Genomic DNA, 15,013 nt, shown 5'->3' with positions numbered 1-15,013 from the left:
CAGGGGCAAGTCCAACTAGAAGGTCACAAATAGGGATCGAAATTTCACTATTCATCACCGGTGGGTCAGATTTATCCATTCAGAGAACATCTTTATTTCTTGATCACCGAATTATTTACTAAATACTAAAATAATGGTTGAAAAGCCCCAGAGCAGGTTAATAATAGGCTATAGTTTAGTCTCGCGCTTATATCAAGCTGGTATGTCCAATTTAAATATCAGAGTAGTCGAAAGAATGTCTGCATAATGAAGCAATTTGTGGCAGAATGGTTAATTTTATAACACGAATTCATGTTGTATATATATATATATATATATATATATATATCTCACCATATATATATATATATATATATATATATATATATATATATATATATATATATATAAAGCCACATTTCATAAACTGCGTTTATCTCTTCAAATGAGAATATGATTTTAGTGGGAAAAACGGCGCAATGACGACCAATGTCAGTGCAACAGTACCATCTTCAGTCTGCTAGGGGAACGTGCAACCAACGTAAACAACCTCATTATAATGGAAACCTCAATCTTCTATATATTCCTGTTTCAATCAGCCAAAATATACATTTTTAAAGGAAGATCTTGAACGTCATCTTCAGGAAACGTTTATCGCAGTGTCAGACATACGACCCTTGTTTAAACATCTTGCATACCCAAATCTAAACAAAAATATCAATATGTTTCTCAATAAAGACATCACTATGAGATTGTCCTCATTATTAATCCCTATTGCATATTAATCGCGGTGTAGGCTACCACATCGCCAGATCCCCACGTCTGGAGATCAGAGACGTGTGCTTGACGTCAGACCCGACTGCGGTTGATGATGCCCTCGAAGCCCAACAGATCTGGCTGGGAGGATACAACCCATTCAGATGAGGGCTGCAACTACCAAACGATGCGATGCCTTGCTCCACGGCTCCACTCTAATAACAGCCGCCTCATGAGCTCCGTGGTCATTACCACCGGGGGATTGCTCTTTGTCTTGCCCGTGATGGTTTAGAACGTAAACTGGAGACCTACAAGTCGGACCCCTTAACAAGGCACTGAAGACCGGACCTGGGGCTTGATGATTACGGGGCAGAGATGGTGGTGAGTCAAGCGCGCCGTAGTAACCTTAGCTTGCTAACGCGCTACGGGCTAAATCCTGCTAGCTGGCTGCTAGTGGTGGCAGCACCTGTGTCTCTGTGACAACGTCCACTGTTGCACAGCACCCCCGCGTTACGTCAAGGGTGTTATTATCGGATAGCGGTGGGAATCGCCTGGTGAGATACTAAGCCGGGCAGCAGGTTCGTACTCAACTCGGTTACGAACATGAAGCTAACGCCAATCAATGAATAACCAAAGCTAGCCGCGCTCAACGCCGTCGCTGGGCCTCTCTATGCGGCTGACTTATAGGGACGGGCTGCTAAAGTGTACTATAACTTGGAGAGTAAAGTGTATCGCTAATATGTGTGGGATTAACCTGGCGTAAAGGGGACTATGTTTGACAGTTTTAAACTTCAAATGTTCACGTAGTGCTCAGAAACAGCCGGACGTGGTGGCTAGTGTTTGAGACTCACGTTAGGTGCTGCCGCTGTCAAACAACCAACGCGTGTCTTCAGTGCTCCTGCGGCTCCAAGCTGCTTGTATGCTGGGTACATTTTGTGAATTGAGGTAGGTCATATAGCCATGTTTCTCTTGGCAGGCGTAATGCCAATGTGAACAAATGTCTGTAGACGTGTATTTTGATTGTTTTTTATTTTATTATGTCATATTCTTTACTATGTTGTGGTGGGGTGGCTTTTGATCTGGGCAAATGTTCATTTATTCTGATGGCACTGAGTAAATTGTTACCTAGACCCCACCGAATCTTCTATGAGCAATGTAATACAGCTCAATCCACGATATTGATCAAACGTATTAAATGGATGCGTTTTCTGTCCTTATCCTTTAGGAAGCTGGGACCATGGGTTTCGCCAACAGCCTTAGATGAACGGAAGTAAGCTGGACCTGCATAACTCCACTAAGCTGCGCCGCCCTCCAGCCGGGGTTCCCCTCTCCCCGTCCCCCTCTCCGGCCATGGCAGGTTTCAAACGGGGCTACGATGGCAAGATTGCCGGCCTGTATGACCTGGACAAGACACTGGGCCGTGGCCACTTTGCAGTGGTCAAGCTGGCGCGGCACGTCTTCACCGGGGAGAAAGTGGCCGTCAAGGTGATCGATAAGACCAAGCTGGACACGGTCGCCACGGGCCATCTGTTCCAGGAGGTGCGCTGCATGAAGCTGGTCCAACACCCTAACATTGTGCGGCTCTACGAGGTGATAGACACTCAGACCAAGCTTTACCTCATCTTGGAGCTTGGCGATGGAGGGGACATGTTTGACTACATCATGAAGCACGAGGAAGGGCTGAACGAAGAACTGGCCAAAAAGTATTTCGCCCAGATCGTCCACGCCATCTCGTACTGCCATCGCCTTCACGTGGTGCACAGGGACCTGAAGCCTGAGAACGTGGTGTTTTTTGAAAAGCAGGGACTGGTCAAGCTCACAGACTTTGGCTTCAGCAACAAGTTTCAACCGGGGAAAAAGCTGACGACAAGCTGTGGATCGCTGGCGTATTCCGCGCCCGAAATATTACTAGGGGACGAATACGACGCTCCGGCAGTTGGTAAGCCCCACGCTGAAAGAGTAAATGCTCACTTGTTGACAGAATGACGTGTTTTGAAACCATTTTGAAACGGCTAGCAAAATGAAACAAATGGTAAATTACCACCGCATTCCAGTGTGTCAAATGTCTGCCATGGGACTGTGGTGTGGTGCTTTCAGCCAGCATTGGCGGTTGTTATGACTCATCCTCCATTTATTGAGCTGGATGCGGCGGGCTTGATGCCGCTGGCATTTATCTAGATTCTAGGAACCACCTCAGTACAGCTTCTCCCTCCCACATCCTGCACACTGGGATAATGGTAATGATAATGGTCATGGTAGTTCATGTCTTATTATTACGATTCCCGCAGTAGGTCTTTTGTCATTTGTTATCTCACTGACCCCTCACAATTCATGGTGGCAAACATTATTTTGTAATAGCCTCACCTGAACACTGATTGCTTGTGTGCTGGAAATATCTGTATTGGGGCTCGAGCAAATTCAAGTTTAGGTAAATGTGTTTGTTTAACCCTTTATTGCAATAAGTCTCTCAAAATGCATCATGTAATTTACCTTTTACTCACAAAACACACTGAGCGTGAGAAACCTTGAGGTCAGAGGAGCGCCCCTTTTTTCTCAGATGCAACTCATTAAAGAATAGTTGCAAATGTTTGAGTTGAAAGCAATACAAGTTTTCAGATGTATTCTCATATATCTGAAATAATATTCATGTGACCAACCATGAGTCTTTGCTTTGCATTGGCAACATTGAGTGGGCTGTCAGGGGCCATGTGAAACAAGGTCGGTTCCAGTAGTTGTCAGTGTGTCCATGGGTGTTCCATTGCGATAAATTAACTGTCTCATTGATTTTCAATGAGGGCTGACATAGAGCAGACAGATTGCCTGTCCCCCAACCAAATGATCACATGCCGTTTTCTGATCCACTTCCATGGGCAGATGGTTTGGGTCTGGTCAAATTAGAATATTAGCCTTGTTAAAGCAAATTGTCAAGTGGTCCGTGCTCTTCCTATGTTTGTTTGTGTGTCAAGTGTTTTTTTCATGGCCAGTTGCGATTTTGTTTTCTTCCCCTTTTCGGTCACGGTCGTCCTCTTCAAGGGTGTGACGAGGGCAATGAGGAAGCCGTGGTTAATTTCTTGTCTTACTTCAGAAAGCAACACTCTATTATGGGACCTCAGAAGGGCACTTTGGCCCTGGAGTCCATTTGGTAGCGCTTAAATTAGGTGTTATCTGCCTAGCTCTTTTATGATGGAATAAGGCAGATAATTCCATTGCAGATTCTGCAAGGAACCTCAATTTTCTTGCTCAACAATGTATGATTTCACAAATCTGCCTCTTACTTGAATGCATTTTATTCTTTAGACCTAGCAAAGTGGTGTGCTCTTTATTGTGGATTGATGTCTGCAGAGCTTTGCAATAACCCACGTGTTCTATAGTGCTTGGTTTGTTCTAAACTACAGTGTGGTTGTTAGCAGACCAACAGATATGCCTCTGCATCCTCAAAGATAACTGCCTTACTTAGGCCCTTGTACTTTGCACATATAATTACTCTGGCGGTTTCTGATGTGATCATTTAAAAAAAAAAAAAAAAGGAACAGATCCTTCCTCAATCCTACAAGAATGAATGGGACTGTTCTCCCAATTGTGATTTATTGTTTAAACTCTAAGTTTTAGTCTTTAGAGAAGGCATTTTTACGCATCCATTCTTCAAGTTCTGGGTAGTGCTTAGCTTCTAGCTCCTGCCAATTAAGTGAATGTGTTGACTTTACCAACGTTACAGGTAGATACTGATAACCATCCAGGTACACATTGTATTCAATGGTCATAGTTGGACATCTTTTATTGGATGAGCTTGCATGCACCGCAACGCTCTCTACATGTTTTGGCCAATAGATAGTCGATGTGAGCATCCAAATGTATGGAAGAGTAGCATGTGTGTGAGGCATGCCTATTCACGTTTGTGTTCGCCAGTGTTTTTCAGCCTTCAGAAAGCATTGCGCGTCAGGTACTACTCCACTCCTAGGTAACAATTGAGTCATGTGTGTTATTTTAGCTATTGATGGCCTCTTTTCAGCTAGGTGAGTGCTTTTTGTCCCCCTCTCCAGACTTTGGTGGGTGGTGTTACACAGCTACAGAGCTGTTTAGCCGGCTTGGACGTCTGTGAGTCTGGACCAGGTCTCCAGCGAGCAAGCAGAGGGGATGTTAATTGCAGCCCTAGCTACTGCTAATCCATCCCACTGTTTGCACTGGGCCAGGAGAGGATGATAGGGAGGGAGGCGGGAGGTCGTCAGCCATTTACACAGTCACATGTTGACACAACCTGACTGGCTTTGATTTTGACACATCCACCTGTGGTTCCCAGCACAGGAACAAGGCCAGTAGCGCATTAAACCCGCTGTGTTTTTCATCGCCTTCTCATTTATCGATAAGTTCATACCTGTCATTCCATTAATATTAAATGAATAACCTGCATTCGTTTTTCGCTGTTTGTTGTTGTTACACTTGACATTCTGCTGTGAATAAGACGCTCTTTTGCTGCTAGTCATGTCGGAATGCATTAACCAAAGCGAAATGGTTATAGACTGTTGTTGACATTTGTTCCCATTGCATCTGTGTATCTGATGTGTTGCGTGTTCATCATGATCACTGCAGCCGACTTGACACATTTGCTATTACTAGGTCACATTTCCAACAAGTTGACAAATCTCATGAGGAGAATGAATGCAACTTTCAAGGATCAAATCGAGCTATTTGGGTCTACAAATGCATAACTTATGTTGTCTTATGTCAATTTGACGGCAGTTGATATGATCATATCTAACTTTATGTTAAAGATAAAAAGTTAAGGCCACAAGGCAAATTTGGAGAGTAAATTTATTTTTTGTCATACAGTTAAACATGAGATCTGAAACTGAATATATGACATCAGCGCAACTGGTATAGCTAGACCATGCTGAAATCAAGTTTCACTCTGTTGTTGCATGTTTTAAATAGAGATGCATTTCTTTAAGGGGCCTCTACAGGTGTCAGATATTTATATGGTGAAGGGTAAATGTGTGATTCTCTTTGAGACAATCTTGCGGCGCTTTAAGACATCTCTGAGTAATTGGGAGTCTAGCTGATGCAACATTCATAGTCTTTTCTCCCACGCTAATGATTACTTTGATTCCAACAAGGAACCTGGCTTTTTGCTGTGGGTGGATTTTGACAGCGCGAAACAAAATGTGCCATTTTTTTAATTAACACCAAGCCTTGCATGTGCTGTACATTCATGCTACCCCACACTGCAGTCTGGCTGTATATTGTTCAACTGCATTTTCCCTGCTTGACAGCTTCCATAATGACAACAGCTTACACACACATGCACCTACACACACACACAGATTGACATGACATTTCTCAGTAATTTGGAGGTGTCAAAAGGGCCATTAGGACATAATGTGAATAGAACACACTGTGGAACCTGGCAGACATTCCTACCGCCTAAACTAACTGCTTGGGGGAAATACTGCTTTTACAGGTTTGTTAGTGGCGTCGGTCGAAAGAAAACTGAGCAAAACCACCACTTAACCTCCGAGATAACGTAAGGGTTTGACATTGCAGCAAGGCGAACAAGTGAGGGTCCACAACGATTTGTCTTCAGGTCCACTCTCAGTGGGCTTCTGTGCTTAATGTAAAGCAATGCAAATATTTTAGTGGCTTTAAGGTTGTATCAGCGATTCTAGGCCAAAACATAAATGATCACATTCATCTGATCTTTCCTCACGATACGCTAGCTGGCCGCCCCATACACAGGTCATCAAAAACTCATCTCTGTAGGCAGCATATGCTCCGAAATCGTACACAAAAACAAATGGTAGTACCAACCACTCAAAATCTAAATAAGTAGTATTCAAACAATCACAGACAAGGGGCGGGTGTAGTGGGATTTTGCACTGCGTTCATAATAGTTTTTACTGGATGCACGAAACATGGAAGGGAGGGGCGAGCTGACTCTGTTTGTTTGTGGATCTTGCTTCAAATACAAACTGAAGTGACGTCACCCAACATCGCTGATACAACCTTTAAAACTTTTGGTAATCTTGTCAGAAAGCGGTCATATTTATCTGTCTTGCAATCAAGCCATCTACTAGGCCCAGCTTCTTGCATAGCAGTAAACGTTAAATCAGAGGTCTTCAACAGGCGGTCCGCAACCCCTAGGGGGTCCGCGGAGGTACTGCAGGGTGGTCGCGAAAGTTTTGGTTCCACAAATTGAAATGTCTTTAAATGCACATTAACATGAATCCAACACACTAGCCGCGTTTACATGGACACTTTTGATCCGATTTCTAATCGGAATATATCTATTTATCATGCAATCCGAATGTACTATATGGCATTTACAAAAGCGGTAAGCGTACGTTCGTACGCACATACGGTCTCTCGCACGCACGGTCTCTCGCGCACACCAGCCTTATATATCTACCCCCTCCTCCGCCGCAAAATAGGTATTTGGATGAGAGTGCGCAGCCAAGACTGTTGGGAGAGAGAGAGTGTTGTTATGTAGAGAGTGGGATAATGTACAGAACGCCGGTCATTATCGGGAAAATAAGCAATCACTATCAGAGAAATAGTCTGCCAAAGACGTTGATGTTGCTTAGCAACCGGACACACGGGTTGATAAGTTACTGGACTACTTGCGGAGTGCTAAGAAAGACACCAACAAACATCACCAATTTTCGTTTCCACATTTAGGTTTTAAAAATGACCATTTGAATAGCTTTTATGCATGATTACATGGAATTGACAGACATTGTTGATCTTGGAAGGTATCAGTTTATTATGTTATGTTATGTTTATGAATGGCAGTGGCATGGCCACCCTACTCACTGTACCTTGCATTGCACGTGTTTAAAATAAAAACATGAATATATGAACCTCTGTATTATTTGAATATCTTAGTATTGAATACAAAATAACAAGGTACATTTATACTTGGCACTATAGGTCCAGTTTAATATACAACACAATTTTATACAATATATAAGTAGGGGGTCCCCGCTCCATCTCTCCGTCAGTTTGGGGGTCCTTGGCCTGGAAAACGTTGAAGACCCCTGCGTTAAATGCTTTTTTTTGCAGTTATTGCAGGGTTCCTTATTCTTTGATCATTAATGCACAAAACACATTACTCTTTGCTTCATATATTGGTAATAAGGCAAACTTCATGGAGCCTGGGCCAGCCATATTCTTTGAAAGGATTGGCTTGTAGAATCTTTGAACAGTATTTTTTTTACTGTTAATATTTGTATTACGTTAAGAAATAAAAGCAACACAATGCTTTATTGCATTCATTACCATACCTTCATGTATTTTGTGTAATTTGGTTTGCTTGCCTAGAGCTAGAATGGTAGTGAGAAATATAAAATGTGATACCATTTTATATTTCATCTTCAATATGGGATGTCTTTGTGGCCGTGCAACTGAAACTCCTTTAGTGTAACACTGCTATGAATACAAGCTTTGTCTAAAGTGTTCAAAAGAAGAGGCCCGTGGAGCAACTTGTGGAATGTGTATCATCCCGCAGCCCCTCTCAAACTGTCCATGTTCACTAATGTATGCAAATGCATGTCTGGTCTAGTTACTTCTATAAGCTGCAACGATAAAAAGATTGGCACAGTAGGGTGCTGCATGAATGTGGACCCCGATCAAGTGAATGCCGATCATTTGGTGGACTTGAACAGCTGAACTGGCTGATGTTTGATGATGGGTTCCTCTGAGCCTTTTTTTACGTTAAGGAATCTCCAGACATGCTCATGTACCGTGTTTGTATAATAGGAGCAAACGAATATGTGACCAAATCTAGCACGCTTTACCAGTGCTTTTTCAGTGAATTATTCGGGAGTGTGCAAACCTGAATCCGATTTATTATTATCTTTCATAGATCAGAGCAAGGGAGGACAGTGGAATACTCTTTTCTGTCATAAAGAAACCCAGAGTCACGGGTTTACATTACCAACTCACTTTGGAAAACAGGTGGCAGACATTTTTCTGAGTTGTTTTTATTTCACACTCAAGGACATGGATCCGAAAGGGCAGTGCGATGAAACCAAACGAAGGCATATTATAATAACCATGTCAGCTCAATTCGACTCACTTAAAATGTTTTGGCTTGTGTTTCTGAGGCTAGGTTAATGGCCCAGAAAGTCTCTGAGGCAGTCAGTAGTACAGTGAATGGAGGTAAGACAGACACCATAGTCACTCTTGTCTTTAGCAATAATTTAAAAACAAGTATAACTTTATTTATGTCAATGCTAATTTCTGCATGTTTGAGTCAGGGATGGATGGGCGGTTGTTAAATTCTTGATGCGTTCACTCTCAGCCATCCAGCAAACTCTGCTCCTGCAGGACATTATTACTTGATCCGAACAAAATCGTTTGGCACCTTATCCTATTACTCGCATTGTAATTTAATAATGTTCTGTTATTGAATCCGTAGCTCATCATCACATTATTATCAAGATGTGGATCACACACACCAATCAAATCCAAGGTACCGCCAATGTTAATAGGCGGTACCTTCAATTTTAGTAAGCGTTGTTTTACATAATTTATGTGTATTGTCATTTGTATCTGCTAGATGTCCCATTTTTGTTCAGGCTGAAGACAAATGTGTTCCCTGATGCTGTTACCTCTGGATTTATAGGCTAGATATGCTAAGAAATTCTGAATGTACTCGAAATGCATGAAATGCGGGATTAATACCGTGCATACCCTTTTTTTTACGGACATAAGATTGTTTACCTTGAGGAAAGTCTAATAAGATCATTAGCTGTGTAATGCAATTACCTGCTCCGTTTCATTGGGCTGCTCATTCGTGAGAGCATTAGCAGCCGTGTTGGCTTGTTTATCAAGCTTCAAAATGTGAACCCCCTACAGATTGTATTAAGACACGCCGCACTTCACAGCATTTTAAAGCACCACCGGCTGATACGCTGATTCCTTATTTGCTGTTTTTCCGCTGGTGAGAAATGCTCCTGTGTTTGGCTCGCCCCCTTTATCGCCCACCTTTCCTTCTCCCCCTGTTCCCTTCAGTTCCTAGATGTAGACGGTCTCACCTCTACATGGGAACACCTGCTGTTAATACACTCAAGCTTCTTGCTGTGACTCACAGGGACTCGTAAAAACCTCCTACCTGCAGAAACGGCCGGTTTTGGCCCAGTCTCGATAGACTTAATGGGTGTCCCAGTAGGTTGGCTGTTCTGCAAATGGGCCTGTGTGCAGTCATCTATTTACTTTTGTGCTGAAAGTTACGATTTATATAATATTGTGTTACTATTATCATCATAATGCATAGGATTAGTAAGTAAATGGGCCAAGGAGCTCTACCATTTATTAATAGTAATGGTGTTGGCACATCCAACATACTAGGTTTCGGAATTTATTGTATATTTTTTGGGACAAAAACGTAAAGGCAACGTAAAGGCAACTCCACCAAATAAATTATCCTGTAGAGTCATTAATTTTGCTTTCGATACAATTCTAATGAAAGTAATCAACACTGTTGAATCATCACCCAGTGCTCATTTGTAATCAAAGACAGCTGGGCGGCTGCACTCTGTTCCCAGTGCAAAGAAAGGTCCACCAGCACGGTACCCTTGAGGGAGTGAAAGTGGGATTACGTTTATAATCATCCTTTCAATTGATCTGTGAGAAATGAAAACTTGTGCCATTGTGTGAAATAACTCCCTCCCCTACACCCCAATGCCGTTCCCCCTGGTTGGCCTTCTTTTCATGTTGCTGACGGGGTTGGGCGGGTTGAATGGTGGTTGACAGGTTGCATCACCTCTAGGTCATGCAACGATGATGAAGTTGGTTTCTTGGGCGACCAATAAAAAAACGTTTTTTTATTGATAATGTTTCTCCTTACATCAATGTTGGTTGTTTGTGAGTAAAACAACATTGGTTGCAGTAAGTATGTCATTGGACTTAAAATGTGTTTTCTTTATAGATAGTTGCTCCACAGTGGTTAAGATTAGGTAGACTAATTGTGCCGCTTTCGGGAAGCGTGATAGGAATTTCTGTTTAAAATTAGAACAAAATCTGTCTGGAAAAACATTAGGATCAAGATTGGGATTGTCATATTTCAATTTGCCTGATTCTTATTGGTGGAAGACTTAATTATTTATGCTGGTTGTTATAACGATGCATGACAATCTGACACTGGTAATTAAATTGAAGAAATGTTCTTCATAGCGACGATTAATTATAATACCTGGACCCAAGTATCATTTGATGTGTCCCAGCAGATCCACCTTTTCGATTATGCCGTGATGCTACATTCCTTCTTTTAAAGTGGTGGATTCGAAATCCCATGTCATGCATGCATGGCATGCCTATGAAACCAATCCAACAACTATATGCTGGGCATAAGGAAGGACTGCTAACATAAATTGCTTTTAGTGATTTTTAAATGAATGTACATTTGAGCATTTATTTTACATCTATAGATGCAACAATCTTCATGATTGCCTAAATGTCAAAACGTTGGCTGGTGTTGCTCTGTCTTTGTGTGTCGGAAAATAACAATATATTGACATCTGTGTGTGTGCGCGCATGTGTGCATGTGTGTGTTTTGCCAGCGGGGTTGGCAGAGGCAGGTTTAATTCGCTAATTCGAGACAGGCTGGAAGGGTTGCCATGGAAACGGATGCAGCGCGCGTAAGTGAACCAGGTGTGAGATGCTGGTAGTGTGCCTGTGGTCCCTTGTGGTGGGTCTTCTCTGAATCTCTGTCTCCATCTGCCTCATGCGTGCACATGCACAGAGACTTGTTAATCTACAAGCTCTACATACAAATCTAAATACAATTGTTGTTCGTTATTCATTTCCCACGATATAAAGCCTATATTTGGAGCCATAAAAAACCAAACACCAGCTGATTGATTTTTTATTTTTGGTGAGGTCTCTTTTCAGAGAATATTTGAATTTGACATTTATATTCCAACATTTGATGGACCTCTGTTTAAAAATACAAAACCAATAAATACTCCTTCAGAGGTCTATCATGTGGCACCTATGTGAAGCAAAAATGCCATATCAATAGAAATCAGGAGTCATTTTATCATGAAGGTTAGCCTTCTCTTTATCGTTTTATCTCCTTTGTGTTGAGATGGTGATGATTAGGGAGTTGCATCATGAAGGTTAGCCTTATCTTGATATTGTGTCATCTCCTCTGTGTTGATTAGGGAGTTTTGCCATATCTTTCGTTGATCAACCGTCAACTGCCAAGAACGGTTTGTTTTACAATCCTCGTCGTCGGTATAAACCCAGTCTTTGGCGCCAAGTGTATGATCTCTGTCCTACGGTTCACCCCGGTTTATATGGATGCAGTGCATTGGATCTCTTGGGATCTGTCACTTGATCCCAAGGGGGCTTACATAAGACAATTTCCCTCTCGAGGGGGTGCCGGGCTTAAATAGACATTTTTAATACGGGAACAAAACAAGCAGTGGTTTTACGAGGAGAGCGGGCGGGTATCACATTTTGTGCGCGTGTTTACCACGGTTGATAATAAAGTCTTGGTAAGTGGTCCTCACTGAGGTTAAAAAACCTCCCTGCTCCTCCATATCCCACTTTCCAACGAGTCGTCCATCATCAGATAGATAGTACTGGCACTGGTTTTCTTCTTCCGTGGCTTGCATCGTGCAGCTGCTTTAATTATGTGTACAGGGGAAGAGGGGTGGGTCTATTATTAATTCTCTGCTGTAATTTCCCTATTTGGTTTGCGTGTAATAATCGCACCACTATGTACTGCGCTGTGCTGCTCGGTACCACTTAATGCAACCCGTCCCTACTCCACTACTCCCTCCCTACCTCCCTACACCGTCACTGCCTCTTCTCCTCTGTGGTGCCCTGGTACAAATCTGCAAGACAGGTTTGCCTATGGTTGTCATCACCAATCTGGGATCAGTTGAGGGAGGGGAAGGGGTCCTCCCTGCCTCCGTTTACAGAGTGGCCGCCGGAAGGGCCTGGGGGGGTCATATGCAGCAGTGCTGCCTGTCCGTGCTTTGCTGTCTGCAGTCACATGGAACTCCCGTGATTCCCCAGGTCCTCTTTCCGACTCGCCCGTTTCCTTTTCTCTCTCTGTGGCAGTCCTTCTCTCACATCTCTCTATTGCATCCCTCCCCTCTTTCACATCTCTCTCTCATCCGTCCCCTCCCTCTCACCCACCCATCCTTCCCTCGCTCTCCCTGATCGGTGAGGCGGTGCCGTCTGCATCAGTACTCCCTGGGTGCTCTCTGGTGCCAGAACCACTCTCAACATCTGTTACTCTTCATGTCACTCGCTGGATGACAGGGCGGTGCATGAGTGTGTGTGTGCGGGGATCCGGGTGTGGGAGTGAGGGCACAATATGCTCCAGTACCACAATTACCATTTTTTGAATTTTTAAAAGGAGAACAATTCTCCACTTCAACGCCCGGCTTCGCTTACAGATCAAAGCTGTCATTGTAGTTCTGCTCTATGGATAACAGAGAGTGGGGGACTTCATAGTTTTCTTTGGCCTCCGCAGTGTGCTTGTTCTGAACTAAATTAAAGCTCTTCATTAGCTGAGGTTCATCATAACACTAATGTATCACAGATGTGAACAATCACAGATTTAGCGTTTTCTCTCTACATTGGCCTGTCGCTCATAAATAGGAAACGACTGCATTCCGATTCCGATGCATTGAGGGATGTTTTGCACATAGTAAAAGGTTAATTGCATAATACAAGACACTCAATGCTGCGGAATACATATTGGCATTGTTATCTGTTTGTGGATATCTTTTCTCTCGGACATTGAATCCATACACCAGCTGGATCAATTATTTTCAGGTTCAAACGTTGGGTGGCCTGGTGAACTGTGATGGGTTTCTGAAGCACCTCTGACAAAAAATCTGACAACTAGGGCGTAGGCCCGCTCGGGCATACTAGAGTGCTCCTGTGGGCGGTAGAATAGCAAACCCCCCCTACCATGCCAACCAAAGTCGTTATTTTAACCGACTAGTGTTATATCAAACTTTGATGTGTCTGTCTGTTAGGTCTCTGTTCGCTGCACATAGACACTCTATCCCGATACATGGACGTGTGCTTGCATGTAGAGAATAGAGATATACCTCATTTAAATCCACGGTTTGCTATCCTCTCCAGTAATGAACAGCGTTTCCTTGATGTCTGTCACTGGCTGAGGAAAGCAGTGGTTTGAGCAGCAGTAGCTGTGTCCGTGTGTGACAGGTAAGCGATCTTGGCTGGCCCTTCAGCTGTCAGACACTATTGTGAATGCACTACTCACATGTCTACTGCACATGACAAGGCCTGTTATTCCTGAGTGCTGAAAGGATGCAGGTTAATTAGTGTTAAGAAAAGAGGTCTGTGCACATTTGGTTTTAAAAACAACACTTCAGCATTCTGCGTGCCTGCTCATGCATTTTGATCTATGCGCCGCTATTAATTCTGCTTAAATGCTGGTCTTTAAGGTGTTTGTGAACTGATGGTTTGTTAAATATCTTGAACCCTGTCATTGCAGCAGCAGGCTTGGGTATGCTTGAGGCTAAACAATTTCGAAGGCTAGCGAGTTTCGAAGGAAAAGGGAAACAACACAGGTGACATTAACGTAACTGAATGTTTAGCAGTCACTCCCACAACAATGTTAAAAAAAAAATCCCGGTCCACCACGCAAACAATAGGTCCCGCTCCTAACAAGAAGCCGAAGAAGAAGTTGAAGCGCCCATAATTCGGTTCTAACCCCAAATTCAGAGCCGAACAATATCCAAAACACTTCTATCACTCAGGTGATCAGCTGTTTTGTAGAATATGTCAACATACTATCGATTGGAAACGCAAAGATACGTGCGATGACCACTTGAAGTCCAAAATCCATATAAAAAACAATGAACGCCGTAGCCAGGGCACGCCCCTTCAAACAACAATTTGAGTTTATAAAAAAATTGTTTATAAGCACTTTAATATTTATGTCATGTTTTTATTTGAAGCACTAAAAACAGTGCAATGTTGTGATGTTTTAATAAATGAAGTCTTCTATCTGATTAAATTGTATTCGTTCGCACTTATTTGACACTCGTTCTGATGATTTTAATAGCTTTAAGGGTAAAAACGGAATTCATGAAAATTAAAACGGAACAAACAGAATTTGGCAAAAAATAAAACAGAATTTGGAAAAAAATAAAACGGATTTCATAGGGCCCTACACATGTAAGTGCGTGCATGCATGCAGGCCTGAATGATCATGGAAAACAACAGAAAATAGGAAAACAATATCAAAAAAATTGGAGGACGAGTCGATAACCAAAACCAGGCTGACTCCACT

The 15,013-nt window shown here is 42.7% G+C and overlaps 1 protein-coding gene across 1 annotated transcript in view; it reads left to right on the top strand.

Annotated features, from left to right (window-relative positions):
* Positions 1 to 828: 828 nt before the first annotated feature.
* snrka (SNF related kinase a) overlaps positions 829 to 15,013 on the top strand; it is a 47,917-nt gene continuing 33,732 nt past the window's right edge. The window contains exons 1-2 of the mRNA XM_056603075.1: positions 829 to 1,116; positions 1,961 to 2,674. Coding sequence (XP_056459050.1) covers positions 1,996 to 2,674 — 679 coding nt within the window. The 5' untranslated portion in view covers positions 829 to 1,116; positions 1,961 to 1,995. The remainder of the gene's footprint in view (positions 1,117 to 1,960; positions 2,675 to 15,013) is intronic.

Source organism: Gadus chalcogrammus, chromosome 11, assembly GCF_026213295.1.
Source record: "Gadus chalcogrammus isolate NIFS_2021 chromosome 11, NIFS_Gcha_1.0, whole genome shotgun sequence".
NCBI lineage: Eukaryota > Metazoa > Chordata > Actinopteri > Gadiformes > Gadidae > Gadus > Gadus chalcogrammus.
This window is presented reverse-complemented; position numbering and strand designations above follow the sequence as displayed.